We start from the raw sequence: 24,719 nt of genomic DNA, 5'->3' as shown, positions 1-24,719 counted from the left end.
ATATATATATATATATATATATATATATATATATATATATATATATATATATATATATATATATATATATATATATATATATATATCAGGCCTTGTTACGAGATTTCGCTGAGTAGCAAAATTGCGTAACGCATTTCTAACTAACGCAACTCAACTCAGCAAATATATTTTGAATTGTTAGAAGTTATATTGCGTCACTAGCGTCTTTTCAAGTACTGCATTGTAATTAAAGTTATTTTATTAACGTTTCATGAAAAAAAATATTTTTTTCATGAAACGTAAAATAATGTTTGTTTATTTTCTTATGATTTTACAGTTGGTTTTTGGTTATTTTATTAACTGTTAATAAATTTTTTCTTATTTAATTTGTGAACTCTTTTTAATAATGTTTTTAAGCAATAAAGAGTTTTTTTTTTGTTATTTATTAGTTACCGATAACATATTCGTGATCATAATTTATTTTCATAAATTAAACGAACGTCATTAAAACTTTACGTTATTGAATTAACAATAAACAAAATATCTTATTGATAAAATATTTACATCAAAATAAATCGTGCACTTTTTAAACTATTAGGACAAAAATAATTTTTAAATTTAAAAGGAATTGATATATTTAATTCCTTAAGATAAAACTTAAAACACTTTATTTTTTTCAACTAATTTTTAACAACGACAAAAAAAAATTATGAAACAAACTGTTTCTTCAACAAAAAATCTATTAGCTTACAATTGCGGTTAAATTTAATTACGACTTTATTTCTTCTGAATAAACGTCACGCAAACGACAATCAAAAGATAATTTAAATATTTTAAAAGATATAAGTTTTTGCGTAGCGCAAAACTGCTAAACGCGTAGACAAATTGCCTTTTCGCAAGCAAAATGCGGGCTGCGTAACGCTTCTTAACAAGGCCTGATATATGTATATATATATATATATATATATATATATATATATATATATATATATATATATATATATATATATATATAGTTTTAATTTTAGAAACAAAAGCATGTTAAAAATGTTATACATTTTGGTATTGTTATGTTTGTTAACAAAATGTAGTGGTACAGATTCATTTTTTAATGGTAGTTTTAAATTGGCTTACCAAATTAATGAAAATGATGAAATGAGAATAAAGATTTTAATGCCAATTCAATTTAAATGGTTGGTTGCAGGTTTCCATAATAATCCTTATCTTTATAAACCTGAAGAAGATTTGTTTCGGATTGACATTAAAAAAGAAAACAATAAAGTTAAACCTATTTTACAGGTGTTTTTTTTTAATCATTTATTTGAACTTTAGAATAATAATTTTCTTTTTAAATTACTAATCATAATTTTTTATGAAATTTTTAAAGCAGGTTTTTTATTTTCATTATATTTTCAATAATTATATTTTGATTTATTGCATTTCACAAGCGTTAGCAGTATTAGTATAAATAAAATCTGTAAATAATATAAGAGTAATTAGAATTAACCAACACTCCATTAAGCAAAACAAAATCAATATTAGCAAATGAAAATTTTTCTTCTTTATTAGAATTCTTCTATATTGGAACCAGCTACCTAAAGAAATCATTGCGAGAGTATTTTTAAATTTAAAAATAAACTTGATAAAAATTTGTTAAAAATGATTAAACAATACAGTAAAAAATATAAATTCACAGAATATTATATAGCAGATGTAGCTGTAATAAATAAATAGGTTTATATATTATTCATACAATCAAGTTGTACACATAGTAACTTGGTTGAAAGACACAGTCGCTCAGTTGAAAATCTAATTGCTGACAATTGTGCAAGTCTCTCCAATATATACTCAAGGCTCAGTAATTTTATGATTAGTTGGTAAGTTTTGGCATGTGGTTTAATTCTTAATCAAAGTGATGTCAAAGGTATCAGGTTTAATTCTTGACAAAAGTGGGAAAAGATTATGCAGGTGGCAAATAATTGAAAGCAAAATAATTTAAGGTTCAAAGAAAGATTTTATCCTAAAAGATATCAGCTTAATAACTGCATAATAAATTTATAGCAGTTTAAAAAAAAAGTTTAAAACAGGTGTCGAAATTAATTGTAACTATATGTTATAAAATGTTGTTAAAATGTCCACTTATTATTATATATATATATTTTTTTGAGTTGTGGTTTCTTATTTTCAAAAATTTATGTTTGTAGTTAATGAACAATACCAATGAAAAAAATCTTTGATATTATAATTAAGCTGAGTATCTAAAATTGGCTTATATATTCACAGTATTGTTTGTATTGTTTCTCGTTTTTATAACAGCAAATTTAATCATTTATACTATATTTATGATTTTACTCAAATATAAAATTATTTTAGTAGTTTGATATATTTTTCTTGATTTGTAAAATACTATTTTATGATGATTTATTTATTTATTTTGTTTGTTTATAAATTATTTATCAATTTTTGGTTGTAATAATGCAATTATTATGCACTCAATGCTAAAACTTACTAGTTTTTCTAAATATAATAAATTGCTTGTTTTATACTTTTATTTAGGTTGGTTTTATTTAATTAGATATACTTTTTAATATATATATATATATATATATATATATATATATATATATATATATATATATATATATATATATATATATATATATATATATATATATATATATATATATATATATATATATATATATATATATATATATATATATATATTAGGGTGGTGGTAAAAACAATTTATTTTTAAAATGTCAGCTGACAACCCCTAAATGTGTTTTATATAATAAAATAATACTGGATTTAAAAAATTTTTGAATAAAAAATATTTTTACGGGTGCCACAAAGCCCTTATACATCAAACAGGTTCCTAATATTATAAAAAAAAAAGTTTTTCAAAGGTATGTCATGTTGGGTCTCAAATGATGCAAAAATATATAAAAATTTCAAAAATATGAATCATTTTATAAATATATTATTATTTTAGATTTTAGTAAATAGAAAATGACATTTTTTAATTTATAACAAAAAAAAGGGAATTTAACACAATTTTTTTAATTATAATTTTTTTATCTCTGCTTTTTATAAAACAATGATTATTTTTGAAATTTTTACATAATTTTGCTTTATTTGAGCCCCAACATGATATACTTTTGAAAAACTTTTTTTTTATAATATTAGGAACCTATTTGATGTATAAGGGCCTTGTGGCACCCGTAAAAATATTTTTTATTCAAAAATTTTTTAAATCCAGTATTATTTTATTATATAAAACACATTTAGGGGTTGTCAGCTGACATTTTTAAAATAAGTTGTTTTTAGCACCACCCTAATATATATATATATATATATATATATATATATATATATATATATATATATATATATATATATATATATATATATATATATATATACACACACACATATATGGTGCAACTTGATCCTCCACTCCAAAACTCCACTACATGCGGACTCTATTTTGTAGCAGAGTTGCAAAACTAGCATTAAAAAAATATGTTAGTGGGGTGAGTTCGCTACTAAAAAGAAATTCAAAGCGCCACTCTGCTACCATTTAAATTTAAAATTTGAAGTCATTTAAATTATTTAAGACTTTTTCATTTACTAATAAAAACTTTTTCATGTGATATCAAAAAAATTTTCATGTGATATCAAAATAATTTCAGATGTGTGCAGTTTGATTTAAAAACTTTGAAGAAGTGGCATTAGTGCTTTACATAAAATATCTGCAACTAGCTTTATGTATTGTTTGTTATTATTTATGTATTATTTATATTATTTTTATTTAAACTTTTTTAACATCTGATTGAAATAATCAATCAGATGTTAGAAAAGTCAGCAAATTATAAACAACCCTATTTATTTAATGTTTATTACATTTTAAATTTCTTCTTGTAATGCTTATTCTCGTTACTTTTTGTTTTCAATTTTTTAATGTATTTTTGTTCAAAAGTAAAGTTCTTTTGGTTGTAGTTTTTATTGAATATATAGTTAGTTCAGTATAAATGGGAGAGAGTGTAGAAGCAATTTATTTCAAAAACATAGTGTGTAGAAGCAATTCATTTCAAAAACTGTCAACAGATAACTGTTTCTAGTTCCAGAATATATTTTGCAGATTTAAAAGTGTTGTAGTCAGCTGAAGTTTGGTATTTTACATAGCTTTTATTAATCCTCAGGTTGATGCAACAACCACAGACAATTGCTCAAATTATGTTTGTACCTTTACCAGTTTAGTTTAGTAGAATAAGAAAAATAGAGAAAAACAGAGAAAGTGGGTCCTAAGCTGGTCAACTTGATACCATTCTTTTTGGAGGAATTTCTGGAAAATTGCAATGATGATATCATTCAATCAAAGGACCGTTGTTGTGCAGCTCTAACGATGACATTACTGGTTTAGTAGGAATACCTAGATTGTATCAAGTTCAAATTTGAACCCTAGGCTTTAAGTTAACCCATTGTCTTTTAAGTTAGATGCAAAGGCTCATGGGATATGGAATGTCTATAATAGGAAGATTGCGATGGCAAATGACATCAAGGCAGCCCTGAGGTTGGCGACACCAGGGATCACAAATTTGAACTCCTGCTATGATGTGTTAAAATACCTATCAGTTAAAGAACATAATTTTCTACATTTTTTTGTTGTATATAAATATAATGTATCTAAATTTTCTATAATGTTTACATTTGAATGGTATTTCCATCAATTTGCAGATCCACATAAACTCCCAGTTATCTGCTACATCTGAATAGAGCATAGTGAACGATGCAATGGTTGGAGTAAAAAGATTCATGATTATTTGCACAACATCAAAAATTAGATTTTGTGGCAGAATCCAACAAAACTCACCAGACGAATGATGGCAACATCGATATAAGTTTCAATTCACTCATAAAAAATTACCATCACTAAGTTAATTTAGTGTAAAACACTAAAAAGAATGTGAAACTAAAAAAACCTGTCACTTTATATTATCTCATATGGATATCAAAAACTTAAAGTTTTTTTCTTTTGCTTTTTAAATAAATGAAAATAAAAAATCATTTTAATAGTGGACTAGTTGCGGACTAGCGCTACTAATTTTAAAGATTGATAAAGTAGCCAAAGAGCAATAGTAATTTCTAGCTGTCAAAGATGTGGAAGGTAGCAGTATTGCTTTTAGATATTTGGTAGCGATGCCCAGCGTTAATATATATATATATATATATATATATATATATATATATATATATATATATATATATATATATATATATATATATATATATATATATATATATATATATATATATACATATATATTTGTTAATGATATTTAAATATGTATCATTATATTTAAATATGTTATTTTCAAATTTCTTTGTTAATTAGATTAAGTACATATGGGAGTTTATTTATGTTTTTTTGAATCCTTTTTTCCTGTAACAAAGACGGATAAATTTTTTTTTCTAAATCACTCCTAAAAATTTGAATTCTTTTTTGGGTTTTATGGTTAATTCGTTTTCTTTTCTTACAATCAGTTACCTGGGTGTTTACCATAGTAAAGTAAAAATTTTATGTAAATATTTATAGTTTACTTGAACCTTATTTGAACATTATTTAACTTAATTTTAAAAAATTATCATATGTAGATATTTGAAAACTAAATTGATTTACCTGTCATGACATCAGGTTTGAATCCTCTCACTATTCTTTTATGTGCTTTTGCTTAAAACATTTATGCTCCATTACTTTTCTTTTTGTTCTTTATTATTCTCCTCCTTCCCAAGACTGCACTCTTCAATTTCATTTTTTAATCAAATTGAGCAATTCCTTTCTTTTTAATGAGAGCTGATATTGTTGTTATTAGTGACTTAAGTGCTCATTGCACTGAATGGCTGGGCTCAGTAACACTGGCTTTTATGCTTAAAATGTTTGTCCTTCTCAATCTTTTAATCACATAGTTGGCTTGCTTTTCAGACAGCTCTAATCACTTAGTTTTATTCTGAGGTTTGTGTTTGTTTTCTGACTCTAGTTTATGTCCAGTTTCTCTTTGCTCTCCATTAGGTAGTTTAGATCATGCTATGATCTCACTTAAAACACGTACTTCTTTGCTGATGTCTTTTAATTCCTGGTAAAATAAGGAAAAAAAGAAAGGCCTTTATAGTTTTCTAGGTATTTTAGGTAGGCATCGAAATTTTTTCTCAAGAAAAACTTACTGGAGAACAAATGTCTTTTTATCATTGCAAGAAGTTGATTTAAAAAAGTATTATATGATCCTAGTCAGACAGGGTTGGACTGGCACTGAGGGGCTGGGGGGGGATTGAAGACAAATGGTAGCAAAAAATTCAGCAAAAATAAGTTAAACCCTTAATCACATAGTTTTTTGTTAAAAGGTTATAGGAAATTTCTAATAATGTGCATGCAAATTTCCGTGTATTTGACCATGTACTCCATCCATCTCCGTTCATTTGACTTGTTTAAAAAAAATAAATCCATATGCAAGGATTTAAAAATATAGTAATAAGAAATTTTTTTGATTAACCCATTTAACCATATTTAAAGTTGAACTCCAATTGTATTTCACTATATATTTTTATAGTGAAATTTATTAAATACTTCTGACCCTCTCTGGTTAAAAAGCACTGGCTTCCTATAAGCCAGTGTTTATTGTTATAGTTATTATTATGTTCTGAATGTCTGAATGAATTAAAAAATCATCATAAGGAGAAGGGGACCAAAAATAGTTTTGCACAAGCACATTTTTATCCTCTCCAAGGCCCTGGGCTTATATAAAATATATATGCATGACTCAATAAAAATACGAAATTTAATATTTTTTTTATTAAATAATTTTTTAGTTTCTTACTCAAGATAATTTACTCTACCACTAATAAATGATAATATAAGGCTGCTTTACAATGTCTTTGTATATTTTACTAAACATTTCATTTTTTATTTGTAGAAACAATCATATTTATTGCATTGTCTTTGTAAAATTGATGCCGATTAACAATAATTAGTTAGTATTAATTTGTATTTTTGTGTGTTTTATTTGTGTATCTTGGTTTATAGTGAGGCCCAGGACCTTCAGACATAGCAGGGGCCGGGGGCACCCCAACCCCCCTTGCCAGTCTGACCCTGTGGTCAGATGGTCAGTATCCTATTAGGTTGATGAGGCTTATGCAAAATTTGTTATAATCTCATTAACAAGGGAAATTCTAACATTAGATTTTATTAAACATTAAGAAAAGGGGTTATATTGTGTGTTCTGAGGATTTTGGTGGGTAGGATTATAGATTACTAAAACCTATTTAACTTGATATTAAAGTCAGGTTAAGGTATCACATGGATATTTTTTATTTTAGCCAAAAGAGATAATGATTGCTGGGTGTTCGATTCCAAAGTTATATCCTTAATTTTGATACCCACAACAGCATTAGTTCATATGTTCAACATCTGATTTATATTCAAAGAACAAAACCAGTTGGTAACAAAAAAAAATCAAAAAAATAATCATACATAAAACTAACTTTTACTTATTTTCTGTAATTTTTATTTTATTATTATTTTTTTAATGAATTTGCGGTGATCCTGACTATAGTCGTAAACCAGTCATTAAACAATACTAAAAATGTTTATTATTAAAAATGTCTTTAAAGACATTTAATGTCTTTTGTTACAAAAATTATGTTTAAGAAATTCTAAAAAGTTGCTATAAGTATTGAGTACATAATGTAATCAAGTATTAGAAAAGCAAAGCATTTTTTTTAGCACTAATCCTCCGATAAATGATATAAATTTGAATTTATTCCCAATTGGGGAATAAATTCGAATTTATATCATTTATCGGAGTTATTCCCATTGATAACAGGTAATTTTAACTCTAAAAGTGTTGTAGTGATAGAGCACTTGCTTGCGGTAGAGGTTTTAAGTTCAACTACAATCATATCCCTGGTAGTACCAGGCTTAATGTGTTTGTCTGTAGTACTACCACATAGTACTACTAGTACTATGGTACTATTATTATTTTATTTTTCTCTTTTCAATTCAATTTTTTAAAAACTATTAAGTTCTTTAAATTAGTATTTTAAAACAAATTAAAATAGTTATATGACTTTCAGGTATGCAGTCTAAAAATGATTCCAGCTTTATATCTCTAGTTTTTCTTGGTCTCTGGTGTCCAAGAGCTCTGAAAGTTATGAGTGACTTATGTTCTGCAATGAAAAAAAAATTCAAGAGTTTTAATGACTTGCAACCTATTATTTTTTAGCCCAGGGTCCCTGAGTTCTTGATGCCATTATGCATAAAGACTCCAGGTTCAAAATTGATTTTTCCATCAATTTAAAAGTCTTAATTTTTTCTCAAATGTAGTCCATAAGCTTTTTTTTCATTTTTGAAGCTCCTGGATACCTAAATCTAGAAAGAAATAATGATTTTGTGACTTTGATATCCGGAGTCCTTTTGCTTTTTATTGAATTAAAATTATATATATATATATATATATATATATATATATATATATATATATATATACATCTATATATATATATGTATATATATGTATATATATATATGTGTGTGTATATATATATATATATATATATATATATATATATATATATATATATATATATACATATGTACATATATATATATATATATATATATATATATATATATATATATATATATGTATATATATAATATATATATACATATATATATATATATGTAATATGTATGTATATATATATATATATATATATATATATATATATATATATATATATGTATATATTGCTGTTATTATATATAATGTTAATGCATGTTATATAAAAAAATTTTTGTTCATAGACTTGTCAACTTCAACTCAATAATATATTGAATTGTAATAAAAGACGAATTATATATTATTTTGAAAAAAAGGCAATGTACCAAGATGAGTGGTATTATTTTATTATAAAAAGACTAGCTTATGGGCTTCAGGTAATTAAAGAAATTAATAACTTATTTAAAAAGTGAGTTTTATGATTAAAAATAACATTAAAATTTTTTAAAATATTAGTTAATTTATTTAAGATAATTACTCATTTTAATATAAAGAAAATTTACTTATTTTATATTAAATACCAATTGTTTATTATAAACTAACATATTTATAAAATTTATAAATTTTAAAATAACATATTTATAAAATGCCTTATAATATTGATACATTTTGTTTTAATTGCTTTTCACTATTATAATAACAATAAAAAATACTGACGTTTTAAAGATTTATCATCTAATAACAGTTATAAATAGTTTATACTCTAAGCCTATATTTTTGGTCAGAATTAAAGTTTATTAGTTTTACAAATGTTGCCATAGGAACCAATAATACACCATAGTACTTAAATAATAATAATGAACCATTTTATTTAGAAATCATATCAAAAATTATTATTGATAAGAATTTTAAAGTACTTTGTATTTAAAAATTCTTATATTTTATGAAATGTTTCCTTTCAATATAGTTTCTATTTATAAAATCTAATAAATGTTTAAAAAACACATTTTGACAAACACCCATCAAAATTTTTATACATATAAGTATTTTTTAGTTTGGCAATTTTTATATTTTATGAAATTTTCCATATTACTTCCATTTTATAATATTCCGAATATTAGTTTATGAAATTATAACTTGATTGTTTAAGTAAATAAATTGAATACATTAGGAATTCTTGGTTTGGCTCACTTTGACATTTTTTTCCACCATGACTACAAGGGGTCAAAATGACTAATTTCTAGCCAAAACCTTACAATAAATAAAATTTACAATCAATAACTATAATAATATATTCAAAATATATTTTAAAGTTTAAAAATTTTTTTTTTTATGTTTTAGCATAAATGATAATGTTATAGGCCTACAGGTAGTTAAACATTTATGACTGTGCATTTACATTAGTTTGCAAAAACATTTGTTACAAAAAGAATATGACCAAAAGTCACAAAGAGCTCAAGATGATGGGCTCTTTCAACAAAGCAGTTGCATTTGCAGGTAGTATAGCTTTTTTTGAACTACTTGCTTTCTGGCATTGAGCAATGTAAGGATCTGAATGATACAAAAATTGAAATACATCAAAATTAAATTTCTGACACATACTCTAGCAAAGTCCTCCCTCTATTTTTTAAAGTATTTATTTGAGATTATTTGACATCATACCCAGAGGTAGTAAATGACCGGGGTTGATATTTGATTGGAGGCCGGGTTTGATAAAATATAGCTAGGGCTGGGGCCGGGTTTGTGACCGGGGCTGCATAAACATTTATACATCTTAAGGTACATTTTTTTTTTTCAAATTTTATGTTTGATTTTGTATATATATGCATTTATGAACATCATTATAATCAACATGATCATCATCATCATGATCATCATCATCATCATCATCATCATCATCATCATCATCATCATCATCATCATCATGATCATCATCATCATGATCATCATCATAATTGTCATCATTACCATCATCATCATTATTATCATCATCATTATCATCATCATTATCATCATTGTCATTATCATCATTATTGTCATCATCATCATCATCAGCAGCAGCAGCAGGCTTTAGCCTTCCTCTTTTATGCTGTTTCTTTAATTATGGTCAATGCTCAAACAAGCTATCATCTCTATTACAATAAACCAAAACTCATTCTTGCTTGTCTTCTTATTCAACAAGTTGCATCTTTTTACTGTATCTGTCCCTATTTATTAGATACTGGCATAAATGTATGCCAGAATTTAATAAATAGTAAATGTAATTATAATATTATAATATAAAGAATTATAAATTTATTTTTAGCCCCGGCTATCAACCCCTGCTAAATCCGGCCCTGGCAATTTTGCCAGGGCCGGATTTGCAATAAGTCTCATTTTAGGCCGGGGCCCCGGTTGTTTACTACCCAGAGGAAAGTTAAAAGATTCTACCACTAGATATGCTTGACTCAGAACTTTATGTAATGCTTGTCACATATAGAATTGAATACACTATACAATTGTGTATACAATTCTGCAAACTCAAAACAATATTTGTCAAATAAAATTGAACTTGTCAAAGTCAACATCAAATCAGTACATCACTGACAATATTGCATGCATACTTCTGACAAGTTCAGGACTAGCACCCATTATGATAGCAGATTTTTTAGCTTGCTGAAATACACAACTCCCTGTGTTCTCATTATTTCCAGAACATGGCTGGTCTTCAACAACACTAACCTCATTTTGGAATGCAACTTTCCTTCTTTTTAGGTGCAACAACAGCTTTATCATCTACACCTCTTGCTTTCCATTTCTGAATTTTTCACTTCTTGTTTTTAAACTTTTGGTAGATCATTCATGAACTTTAATGAGATGCCAAAAGTACTGCAACGTTGATTGGAAGTTGTAGCTGATCAAATGGGGGTCTGCACCTTCCATTGATAGTAATATCTATGACATGATATACATCTATTTTCTGTTCAGCAATTGTTACTTTAATGACAATTGCTGAACAGTGACATTGGAAGTAGATGTCATTTTTAATTGACTCAAGTTCTGCTAAGGTCACTTCCTTTATGTATTTAAACCAAACAGGTCTGCAATAAACATTTGAAAGAGGTTTGTGATTCCTGAAAATAAGCTGCTGCTTGGCATCTTTAAAAAAGTATTGGCACAAAGCATGTAATGAATAAAGATGCATTAGTTGTTAAATTCCTGCAACCCTCATTTGTACTTGCCTGTTTATACACTGACTGACAAGTTGCACCATCAAATCCCACTATTGATCATGTAAGTTTTTACGATATTTTATGTGCCTCTAAATCAGCAATTAGCATCTCTATTTGAGCATCACAAAACTACTGTGCTGTGTGCTGAAGTAGAGACTGCAATGGAAATTCTGCAGGGTAATCAGAGATCTATATTATCATCTGGGTAACATCTATCTTTTGCACTCTTCAGAGCATGGTATGTTGGTTAAATAGATGAATTTAGTTCTAAAGGTTGTTGCAGAGAAGTTAGTATGTTGTCTTTGACAGATCAGCATATAAAAAGAGTGCTAATTCTTTGTCAAATAAAAGATTTGTTTAAGTAGCTGTAGATAAAAGGTTTTGACAATCTAACATTTGTATTTCTTCCATTTCTTCTTAATTGAAGCTGCATATTATATTTCTTAGTAAAGTACAAAACCATAATATAAGAAATTTTCTGTGGTCCAGAATTTTTTCAGGAGTAGCAGCTTTAATTGATTTAAAAGAAATGCTATCGAGGCGAGTATCTAGCTGAGTAACACATTTAATTTCAAATTGTATACACTCTCCTTTTACAGTTGTATTAATGATTGTATGTTGATAATTTGTAAGTGTTTAAACATTTGTTTTGATGAATAAATATTGATTATGTTTTTTTTTATATCAAAAAACTTGTTAAGTGAAACATTTTCCACATACACCAGTTTACAAGTTAAATCTTTTTTATTGCAGTTTCTTTCTTTTATATAAAAGAATTGCTTATAATTGTCAAATTTTTTAATTGCACAAAAATGAATTGCTTATAATTGTTATTCAAATTATATTATTGTTTCACAACTGATCAAATAAGTAAGGATAGCAATAATAGATCATCTTATAACTGAAAGTGTCCCATGATCAACAGTGTAGCCAATTTTAGTCTTTAGCAAGTAAAGAAGGTTTTCAAAGTATTCTGGACTGATATCTCGTTACTTAAGTTGAATTCTCTTTTTCAGGTGGTTAAGATTTTTTGCTTTGAAATCATTGGAATAGATTCTCTGTTATAGGTGAGCCCAAAATGTCTCAATGGGCCTTAATTGCGGTACATTTGGTGGATTATCATTCCTAGAAACATTGGTTATATTAAACTTTTTATAAGTTTCAATTGTTAGTTTTGCATAATGATAGCTTGCACCATCAGGCCAAAATACATATATAATATTTTTGTGATGCGAATTAATAATAATAAAGGGAACAACTTTCTTTTCAATACATTCTTTGGAATATATTTTTGCATCAATGGCATTATTCTTAATTGCAAAGAAAAGCTTTGATTTACCAAATCTACTGATTGCAATCCATACTAAAACTTTCACTTGAAACTGATTTAAACTTATGTTTGATATTATTTTCAGTTTTGTCTTTATCTTGCCTATAAAAGCCATCATTTCCTAGTGTGTTTTGGTTGCTCAATGTTAAATAGGACTTGTCATCCATGATAATTTCAAACTCGTTTGACAGTCCGGGAAAAGTTTTTGAAAGTTTTAACAGTTGTTGTTATTGTTTAATTATTTGAATTTCAGAGCTTTCTGGTGCTTTCTTTCTTTTGAAATATTGAAGTCCATGCATGTTAAAAATTTTATAAACATAAATTCTATGAATTCCATATTTTAATGCAAGTTTTCTCTGGGAGATTGCAACTTTATTTTTAGCCTTGTTAATGAGTGAAGTAATTTTTCTTATGTCCATTTTGTATGGTTTTCTGCCGCTTTCCGACTTTCTTTTAAGGTCATATTTTGTTGTCAACTCTTTTAATAGTATTATAAATTGTTTGCCTTGCAACTTTCATTTGCATAAAATGATGCACTGTAAATGTTTTCCCTTTGTCTATGTTATCTAAATAGAAGTTCCCAATAAGCTTTCGTTTGTCGTTTTCTTTAATTCCATCCATTTTGTTTATATAATTTTAATTGCCAAAATCATTATCAGATTATGAAGTAAAAATCTCTAAATATATTTAACTTTGATCTGCAGAAATATTTGAATTTGTTTGCGAGTTAAAAACGTTCAGTAGCCTTGTGTTAGTCTTCTTTTTTCTTTTTTTTTTTCAACATCTTCACTTCCAACAAGGCTGCAAGCAACCATTATTAGAGTTAGAAGTTACTGGAAAAGAAAATTTATAGAGCAACATAACAATCAACAAACGACTTAAAATATTGCGAATTATATGAATCAGGCAAACAAAGTGAAAGACGCAAATTCCAAAGGACTGATGTTCGAAGAAAAAAACTAGTCGAAAAAGAAATTTTGGAGCACTTAGGAACTATCATAGTAAATGGATAAGACTTAATTGAATGACAAGTAACACAAGAATGAATTTTAATAGATGGCGCAAGAGATGCTAGCTCTTTAGAGCAATCCCCATTATAGTATTTGTAGAAAAGAGAAAGAAAAGCAACATTAGGACGATGTGATAATGGTTGGAGGTTAATTGCAAGAGCAAGTTCAACTATGTTTTCAATGCGTTTTTGCACCTTGTCTAAAAGAGAAAGGGCATCATTAGAATATTCGCCCAAGGTATGGCAACAGTATTCCATACAAGGACGGATTTATAGATAAAGAATAGAATCCGGAGTAAGAAAGTGGCGAGCATGGTAAAGAGATACAACCTTAAGAGATGTTAATTTTGCAATCGATTTGATATATGGTTTCTGTGAAAGATCGGAAGTAAGAGTTAATCCTAGAAGATGAAGGGTAGATAAAAAAGTAAATAACTCATCATGTACATTACCATTCATAAATATAGGAAGATCTACATTATTGCGATAACGATTAGCTGAGAAAAATTGAGTTTTATCTGAGTTAAAGTTCACCAGCCACTGAGAACCCCATGCTGTAGCAGAAGTGAGATCCTTTTCAAGCTCAAATGCCCCCTCCAAGCAATCAGAGAGTGTTGGCTTCTTATCAAGACAAGAATAAATGGTAGTATCATCAACGAACAATGCCATCTTAGATGCAAGAATTTCTGGGAGATTATTATTGATACTAGTAAAGATTCTCCAGAAGTTATGAGAGCCTAATTTTCGTAATGAAATACGAGATTTTATGACCTGAGAATAGCGGGCTTTGGCGTTAGACAAAACTTTTTTACAATGGCTTTTAACAATAGTAAACAGACATCTGTTTTCTGGAGAATTGTTTTGCTAATAGATATGAAAATAATGGTTATGATTGAAAATTGCAGCAGCACAAAGAGGAAAACCATTAAGAAGAGTGAGGCTTGACTTGGAATCATTGAGAGGGAATAAAAGATTCCATGCCAGCCTGAATCCAAGAAGTTACATAAGAAGCATATTTGTCAGCTGGAAGATGAAAGATTTCTACCCAAGGGCTATCACAAAGAAAATTACAGAAAGAGTCCCATCAGCTTTAAAGTAGTTGTAAGAGGTACAATGATAAGGGGCTTCTGATGATGAAGAAGAGTGAGATAACAGGCCTTGTTATGAGATTTTGTTGCATAACGGAAAAGTGTAACATGAATAAATGTAACATAACTCAATAAAGATATTTATTTCTGTAAAAGTTTAATTATGTCAGTTGCGTATTTTAAAGTACCTCATTGTAAATAAATTTAAAACCACATTAAAAATTGTTTTATCTTTAGTCTTTATCTTTATGAAAGTCTTTATCTTTATGAAATATCTTTAAATTAAACAATATTGTTATAGAAAAAATTATAAATAAAATTTAGATTTGTTTAAAAAAAAATTTCCTTATTGTAAGATCTTATACTTATTTAAACTTTTTTTTCTTCTTCAAAACACTTGTTTTATTGTTATTTTTTTTTTAAATGAGGGGACACTTGTTTATGGTTGAATTTCTTAAAGGGATTTAAATTTAAATGTACTTACCGCAGAGTTATTTAAATGATTTACACAACTACACAATTAGATTGGGTTTTCTCTTTTTTTTTAAAAATGTTTGCGCTACCTAAAACATTTAGTTCAACTGGATTTTGACAAAATAAAAATTGTAATTAAACAAAGATTACCGGTTTTCTGCTTTTTTTTATTTATTTCCATTAAAATATTTCATTTTTATTTACTGTGAAACCTTATGTATTCTTACTATTTCTTACTAAATCCTAAAAAATAGTAGTATATTTGGTTTTAAAATGTTATAAGCAGAACTTGTTTTTACAAAGTATCATTATATTTTTGAAATTTACATATCTTATATTTATAGCACTAGCATTAGTTTCGTTTTTAAATTAAAATAAATATAAGTTGGGCTTTTAAAATGTTTACTTATTGAGCATGTTATTTTTATTCGGTTATAAAAGTTTTGTTCATTTTATAAAAAAAAATAATGTAATTGTTCAACATACAATTTAATTGCAAAGGGAAAACCCAAACATAACATTTATATCTTGAGTTTGAAAGAACTTTTTTTATTGACATTATTTATTAACTACAAAAGCGCATTAATCAAACCAGTATTTTTTTTAAATCATAGAGCTGGGTCATTCCATATCAAATCACCTAATGGTCCCCAGGGTACCACCTCAAATTTGCTTCAAATTTTGACCACCCACCGCTGGATTTCAGCTAGATTAAGTGAACTGTTTAAAAGTTATAATTGAATTAATATTGACCGAAATCAGAAAAGTTTGAGTATCTGGAGCTTACAGTAGATTTTTTCGATTTTTAACAGATCATAACTTTTTAGATAAAATAGATGATCACCTGAAATTTTTTAAGGTAATAGTTTTTTACCCAAATTATCTATTTTTTAAGTGTTTTTGACTAATTTTAAATAATTTTTGAGTTTTTGTACCTCAAAGTTGATTCATAATACAATATTAGAAAAAATTTTGGAAACTTTAATGTGCTACAGTTCAATACCAACACACAAGCTGTGCCAATTTTTTTGTTACTTTTGTGTACTTGGAGTAACCACTTGTGGAAAAAATTAAAATTATATGTTAAAAGTTATTTTAGCACTTGCAGCAGCCTGTTAAAATATCCTTTTTTTAAAAAAATAAGATAAATTACATTCACTTTGTAGGCATGGAAAGTAGCGTAGACAGTTAAAATAAATTATGAAACATTTTACTTGCAAGGTTCTATATATAGACAATCACCAAAAAAAATTTAAAGACCTATACTCTACCTTATAACCTTTAGCTCTTTGTTAAAAGTTTTTTTTATTATGATTTTAGCACTTTGACACTGAGTGCTTTTTTTAATTTAAAAGGATTCCTAATAGCGCAAGTTATATTATATTTTAAAAAATTTCTTTATCTCTGATTTACATAACTCATAATACTGTCATAATCATTATTAGCAAGTTTGTAGTCACGTCAAATCTCATAACAAGGCACATCTACCCTTAATGGATGAAGCACTTATTTGACATATTATTTTGTCAAATGGAACCCAACACTGACTTGATGGTGCATCATTAGTCCATTTTAAATTTAATTCATTTCTATGCATGAATTTTACATAAACATCTTGGTTTTCATTACAAATCTCAAGCACAAGCCCTATGTACCATACATCATCATAAAAGCATGCAATATATTTACAAGGTTGAAAGTTTGAAGGTTTTTTTTTGCCAAGTTAATATTATTCAGCAAATGGGTATCATAGAGAGTATAGCTAGAGACTCTCCGTAAAAAATTATTTCTCCACCTTGTACAAAACTGTGATAGCTTCTTGTGCCTAGGACTGTGCTCATCTCTTCATCTTTAGGTTAAAATAAGTTTTATGGTTATTGATGTTATGACTTGAAATGTAAAATATGTTAACACCATTAATGTTTTTTTCAGCCCATGTAAAAAATTCATTTGGTGTGAGAATTTGGTTTGCATTTGCTGCTCATAGACTCGCTTTTGCTGCTTCTCTTTTAACAGTTCCTCCTATTCAATCACATGGACTTTTGGCGTGGGATGTAGCAAAGAAGTGATACTCAGCATTTATATTGTGATCTTCAAGATGGTACATTAAGTTTATTAGATATTTGTAGTTTTTGTACTGTGAAACAGCACCATCACTGAAGTATTTTACTTTATTGATTATGGGTAGTTTGATTTTGATCATAGGGAGTAACTTAGTGAGAAAACAATGAATTGTTGTTTGGTCATGGTGAAGATGATCAGAAATTGTACAATAGTATTCACATTTGAGTTGATTTTTTTTCATCTTTGTAACAAACAGCAAATGGATGTAAGGTAGCTTGATTGGCTTGCCAGTAAAACCCTTGTACAGCATCTTGCACAAGAAAACTATAGTTCTGCAAAATCCATAAGAATAAGTGTGTTGATCTAATGTTCTTTTTGCCTCTGATAAGTAGGAGGTATGTGCTTCTTTGGTTAAGTGGTGGTGACAACGGTCAAAGTTTCACTTAGAGTTTCAATAAACTCAATAATGCTTGTTTGGACTGTGACAAGTGCAGTTCGGTCAGTTGACACCCATTGTTTGTATGTGATCTGATTGTCAAAATTAAAATCATTATTTTCAAACACATTTTCCAAGTAAGTCTTCAAATTTACTTTACCGGGGCAGTTAGAACATAGATGAAACATGCAGCTTCAACTATATTACAAGCACATACTTTCATCAAATCTTTGTAATATATTAAATGGTCCTTAGGTAAAGCAGCGCACATCAACTTAGCATTTTGATTATAAGAACATACGCATACACTGAGTGACTTTTACAACTGTCAACTGTGATGCACCACTTTGGCCTCAGTTAACAGAGCTTGCTGAATCCAACTTTGTGTTTAGGGTATAACTTCTTAAACTTCTTAAATATAAGATAAAGTTCCTTTAATCGAACTAATATTAAACGTTTTTATTTATGAACTTTTACATTATTTATACACACAGAAACAAAGTCTTTTTTTCCTGGACATTGTCTTGTGAACAATTTGGATTCGTAAATTTCAATGACTTTTTGTTTAACAATATCTTCCAAAGGCTGTCCTATTTTAGCCTCAGGTTTAGCAAGTATTCCTTTTTCATTTTTCAACTTTTGAGCTTTCATAGGAAGATGTTCTGAAACTGAAAATGTTTTGCAAGTTTTTTTCTATCAGAAGTTAGTGTTAGTTAAACTTTTAGAGTTAGTTAATCTTTTTCTTCCTTCAAACTTATTTTCATTTTTTATTGCATCTAACAGTTTGTCTCAATCATTACAGTTTATAAATTTTTGCTCTTTTTCCCATACCATATATTTTGGGTCTATATTCAATGCTGACACCACTAGGTTTGTCATACTTGTTATGATTTTTTTAGCCTTTTGCTTTCCATATCCTAATTTTTCATGTCTACTTACACTTTTGAGTGGAGATATTTCCAATAAAGACACACTCTTGCTAGGAACTGTCTTATCAAGGTCTGAACAACTAAATCTTTCTTCAGCAGCTTCATCTTGACTAACTTCTGTAATTTTTTCAAGTTTGAATTTATTCATACAGTTAGTACAAACTTTTTGACCTGGTTTGATCTTAAGTTGATTTGCTATTGATATGTTGACTTTACACAATCCCTTGATAATTTTCCTTTGTGGACTTTAAATGAATCACAACAGTATTTTTGAAGTGCTTCATATCTAGAAATATAGGCTTTTTCATGGTGAAGACACATCTTCTGATTCGGTTCGAAAATGTATCCTATCTATTAAATAAAAACTTCAATATCAGTATCTTTTAGTCTTATTCTTCTGACCATTCTACAATATGAAATTTTATCACTATCTTCATTTAAAACTCTTCCCACACAACATTTCTCTGACATTTGTCAGGTCAGGTTATCCTGCTTATTTTCAGGTCAGGTTATCCTGCTACTGGTAACATGTAACAAGTACAATATGCTTCATCTCCTGCTGCCTTTTAGGATATGCTTTTTTAGGCAAAGGCAGGGAGATGCCAACTCTGACTGAAAACACCCCCTGCCTTGAGGCTTTTCGTTGAGTAAAGATGTTAAATGCATCCGGCTACTGTTTTGTAGAAGGCCTCCTAGTCAAAGACTTAATGGGCAAACAGATTCTACCTGTTGACCAGCCTCGCACCCCTTCTTCATCTATTAGGCTAGCGCAGATGTATTTTTAATACATTGCTCCCAATTTAGGATGTTGAATGCTGGATCTTTTTGACTCAATGCATAGGTTTTGCTTGTGTCTCTGTTATTATGACTAGGCAACTTATTCCATTATCACCTAATGAGGGTCGAGCTCTAAAACTCAGTATTATGGTTCTGAGGCCAGTTGGTAGCCAGGTTTCCCGAACTATGTGGTAGCTCTCTGAGAGGCTAATTCCATCAACAGCTGAAAATTATCAAAGTATTAACAGTGCCATGTTGCGCATGGATGGTGTCCCTGTTTGTACTTTTGGTGTGCATTGCCATGGCCACATTTGGAGCCCTTTGTTACGGCTTAGGGTTTATTAGTAGTAATGAGGCAATTGCTTGGACTATTAAATAGTTAACTTGACTTACTGCATAGATAAAGTATTATCTATGCATTGAGTCAAGTTCATTAACAATATTAAAAATGACTATAGTACTGAAATCTATAAAACACAAAAAACCATTATCATCACCAAGTTCTCTAAATCTATCATTCACGAATATTGAGTTTTATCTTTTGCAAAGTTCACCAGACCTACTTTTTTTTTCAAACATCTTCGCTTCCAACAAGGCTACAAGCAGCCACTAATTAAAGTTGGAAGTTACTGAAAAAGAAAGGATGAAAATTGTAGAGCAAGATAATGATTGACAGACAACTTAAAATATTGCAAATTATATAAATCAGGAAAGTAAGATAAAGGAAGCGAATTCCAAAGAACTGATGTTCGAGGAAAAAAACTAGAGGAATAAGAGTTTTTGGAGCACTTAGGAACAGTCACAGAAAAAAGATGAGACTTAATTGAATGATGAGTAACACAAGAATGAATTTTAATAAATGGCACAAGAGATGCTAGCTCTTTAGAGCAATGCCCATTATGGTATTTGTAGAAAAGAGAAAGAGAAGCAACATTACGACAATGTGATAATGGTTGGAGGTTGGTTGCAAGAGCAGGTCTAACTATGTTTACAATGCGTTTTTGCACCTTGTGTAAAAGAGAAACGGCATCATTAGAAGATCCACCCCAGATATGGCAACAGTATTCCATACAAGGCCAGATTTGAGATTTATAGAGATAGAGAATAGAATCCGAAGTAAGAAAGTGACGAGCTTGATAAAGAGATGCAATCTTAGCAGATGCTAATTTTGCAACTAATTTGATATATGGTTTCCAAGAAAGATTGGAAGTAAGAGTTAATCCTAGAAGATGAAGAGTAGGTGACTCATCAAGTACATCACCGTTCATAAATATAGGAAAATCTAAAGTATTGCGATAACGATTGGCTGAAAAAAATTGAGTTTTATCTGAATTAAAGTTCACCAGCCACTGTGAGCCCCATGCTGTAGCAGAAGTGCGATCCTTTTCAAGCTCAAATGCCCCCTCCAAGCAATCAGAGGGTGTTGGTTTCTTATCACGACAAGAATAAATGGTAGTATCATCAGCAAACAATGCCATCTTAGATGTGAGAATATCTGGAAGATCCTTAATGTAAATTAAAGAGTATAGGGCCAAGAATTGAACCTTGAGGAACCCCTGAAGTTACAGAATAAGAAGAAGAGTGTTGTCCATCGAGGACAACTTTTATTATACGATTGGAAAGGAAGGATTCAATAATTTTCAAGATGCTGCTGGATACACCATAAGAAGAATGCTTATGGAGAAGACCACCATGCCAAACTTTATCAAAAGCTTTTGAAATGTCAAGAGCGATGGCTTTAACCTCTCCACCTTCATCTAATGCACGATTAAATCTGTCAGTTATTACTGTTAGCAAATCAGCTAAAGAACGAGAAGATCGAAATCCATATTGATGGTAAGAAAGTAAGTTATTAGATTCAAGATGAGAAATTAAGTGTTTGTTAATTAAAGATTCAAAAACCTTGCTTATGATAGGAAGAGGACTTATGGGACGGTAGTTAGAGGAATCAGATCGCTCTCCTGAATTTTTGAAGATAGGGATAACAGATGCGGCTTTCCAGCAGGCTGGAAAACAAGACTCTGATAAGCACTTGTTAAATAGTTTTGAGAGTATAGACGACAGCTCCGGAGAACACTTCTGCAAGACAATAACAGGTATGTTGTCCTGGCCACAAGCTGTATAAGAGTCTAGGTAAGAAATACAAGGACAAATTTGAGATTTATAGAGATAGAGAATAGAATCCAGAGTAAGAAAGTGTTGAGCTCGATAAAGAGATGCAACCTTAGCAGATACTAATTTTGCAACCGATTTAATATATGGTTTCCAAGAAAGATTGGAAGTAAGAGATAATCCTAGAAGATGAAGGGTAGATGACTCATCGAGTACATTACCGTTTATTAATATAGGAAGATCTAAATTATTGCAATAACAATTGACTGAAAAAAATAGAGTTTTATTTGAATTAAAGTTCACCAGCCACTGTAAGCGCCACGCTGTAACAGAAGTGAGATCCTTTTCATGCTCAAATGCCCCCTCCAAGTAATCAGAGAGTGTTGGCTTCTTATCATGACAATAATAAATGGCACTATCATCAGCGAACAATGCCACCCTAGATGTGAGAATATCTGGAAGATCCTTAATGTAAATTAAAGAGTATAGGGCCAAGAATTGAACCTTGAGGAACCCCTGAAGTTACAGAATAAGAAGAAGAGTGCTGTCCATTGAGGACAACTTTTATGCTACGATTGGAAAGGAAGGATTCAATAATCTTAAAGATAGTACCAGATACATCATAAGAAGAATGCTTATGGAGAAGACCAGCATGCCAAACTTTATCAAAAGCTTTTGAAATGTCAAGAGCGATGGCTTTAACCTCTCCGCCTTTATCTAGTGCACAATAAAACCTATCGGTTATTACTATTAGCAAATCAGCTGTTAAACAAAAAGATCGAAATCCATATTGATGATCAGAAAGTAAGTTATTAGATTCAAGATAAAAGATTAAGTATTTGTTAATTAAAGATTCAAAAATCTTGCTTACGATAGAAAGAAGACTAATGGGACAGTAATTGGACGAATCAGATCGCTCTCCAAAATTTTCGAAAATAGGGATAACAGATGCCGCTTTCCAGCAAGCTAGAAAACACGACTCTGATAAGCACTTGTTAAATAGTTTTGAAAGTATAGATAACAGCTCCAGAGAACACTTCGGCAAGACTATAACAGATATGTAGTCCGGGCCACAAGTTGTAGAAGAGTCTAAGCAGGAAATCACTTTAGATACAGAGTTGGAGTGATACAAATGTCAAGCAATGGGTCAACCTATTTGGCGGCTATATCAGGTAGAATGCAACTAGTGGAACCAAGAGATAATATTGATGAAAAGCTCATAGCAAACAATTCAGCTTTGTCTTTAGGTGACAAAGTCTGAACCATACAAGAGTGGTGGAATTACAGATTTGCCCATATTATTGATACTATTAAAGGTTCTCCAGAAGTCATGAGAGCCTAATTTTTGTGATGAAATACGAGATTTCATGACCTGAGAATAAGCAGGTTTTGGCATTAGACAAAACCATCTTACTATGGTTTCTTGCAGTAATTAACAGATGTCTGTTTTCTGGAGAATTGTTTTGCTGATAGAAATGGAAGTAATGGTTTCAATTGGCAATTGCAGCAGCATAATGTGAGGAAAACCATGGAGAAGAGTGAGGCTTGCCCTGGAATCGTCAAGAGGGAATAATCTACAAAGTTATGTAAGAAGCACATTTGTTAGCAGGAAGATGAAAGATTTCTGCCCAAGGGCCATCATGAAGAAAATCACGGAAAGAATCCCAGTCAGCTTTACTGTAGTTGTAAGAGGTTCAATAATAGGGGATTCAGGTGATGAAGAAGAATGAGATATTAGTTTTAGAGAGATCAAACTGCGATCAGAAGAACCTAAGGGTGAATGTGGAGAAACTGAGCACTGACTAGGATCAGAAACAAGACATAAGTTGAGTAGAGAAGGTAGATGATTCGGGTTGTCAGGAAAGCGAGTTGGATAGTTGACTATTTGTGTTAGAGATTAAGAAAGGTAAAAGTTTTGTGCTTTAATGCCTATATTGACACTGACACTCGAGCCAAGCCGTTCAGTGTGATGACCATTAAAGTCACTTACAATAATAATATTTGCTGAAGGGATAAAAATAATATTGAAAAGAGTTTAGTCTTGAGATGAAGAAAAGCGATGTAGAAGAAAGAGAAAGGTGATAGAATGAAGTGGTGCCTACAAATACATCTATGCCTAATAGATAAAGAAAGGGTGCGGTGCTTCTATTCACCTGTAATTAAAAATGAACTGCTATTAATATTTTTTTTTTATTCTGATTCACTCCCAACAAAGTATAGACTTGAAGAAGACTTGAAAAGTTGAAGGTTGTATGAGTCAGGATAACATGAAGATGAAAGAGAGTTCTGAAGCTTTGAAGTGCGGGGAAAAAGACTAGAATAATAAAAGTTTTTAGAGCATGCAGGGACAGATACAGTGAAAGAATGAGACTTTGCTGAATGATGTTTTAAGCGAGAATGAGTTTTAGTTGATGGAACTAGAGATGATAGCTCCTTTGAGCAGCGACTATGATAGAATTTGTAGAAAAGAGAAAGAGATGCAACTTTATGACAATAGGAAAGAGGCTCAAGTTTAGCAGATAGAGTCCAACTATGTTTACAATACGTTTTAAAATGCATTGTAAATGTAGTAAAGTAAGAGCATCATTAGAAAAACCAGCACAAATATGACAACAGTATTTAATACAGGGACAAGTAAAAGATTTTTTAGAGGTAGAGAATGGAATCAGGAGAGAGAAAACGGCAAGCACGATAAGAGAAGCTTAACAGATGCTAATTTAACAATCTATTGTATATATGGTTTCCATGAAA

The 24,719-nt window shown here is 29.3% G+C and overlaps 1 protein-coding gene across 2 annotated transcripts in view; it reads left to right on the top strand.

Moving 5' to 3' along the window:
- Positions 1–999: 999 nt before the first annotated feature.
- Positions 1,000–24,719, top strand: part of LOC105844806 (uncharacterized) — a 40,062-nt gene continuing 16,342 nt past the window's right edge. The window contains exons 1-2 of one of the 2 annotated variants that reach the window (XM_065814634.1): positions 1,000–1,278; positions 8,843–8,974. In XM_065814634.1, the coding sequence (XP_065670706.1) occupies positions 1,018–1,278; positions 8,843–8,974 (393 nt within the window). In that variant the 5' untranslated portion in view covers positions 1,000–1,017. The remainder of the gene's footprint in view (positions 1,279–8,842; positions 8,975–24,719) is intronic. The other variant, XM_065814635.1, reaches the window with a different exon arrangement.

This window comes from Hydra vulgaris, chromosome 12, assembly GCF_038396675.1.
Source record: "Hydra vulgaris chromosome 12, alternate assembly HydraT2T_AEP".
NCBI lineage: Eukaryota > Metazoa > Cnidaria > Hydrozoa > Anthoathecata > Hydridae > Hydra > Hydra vulgaris.
Note: the sequence above shows the minus strand (reverse complement) of the source record. Positions and strands in the feature narration are given on the sequence as shown.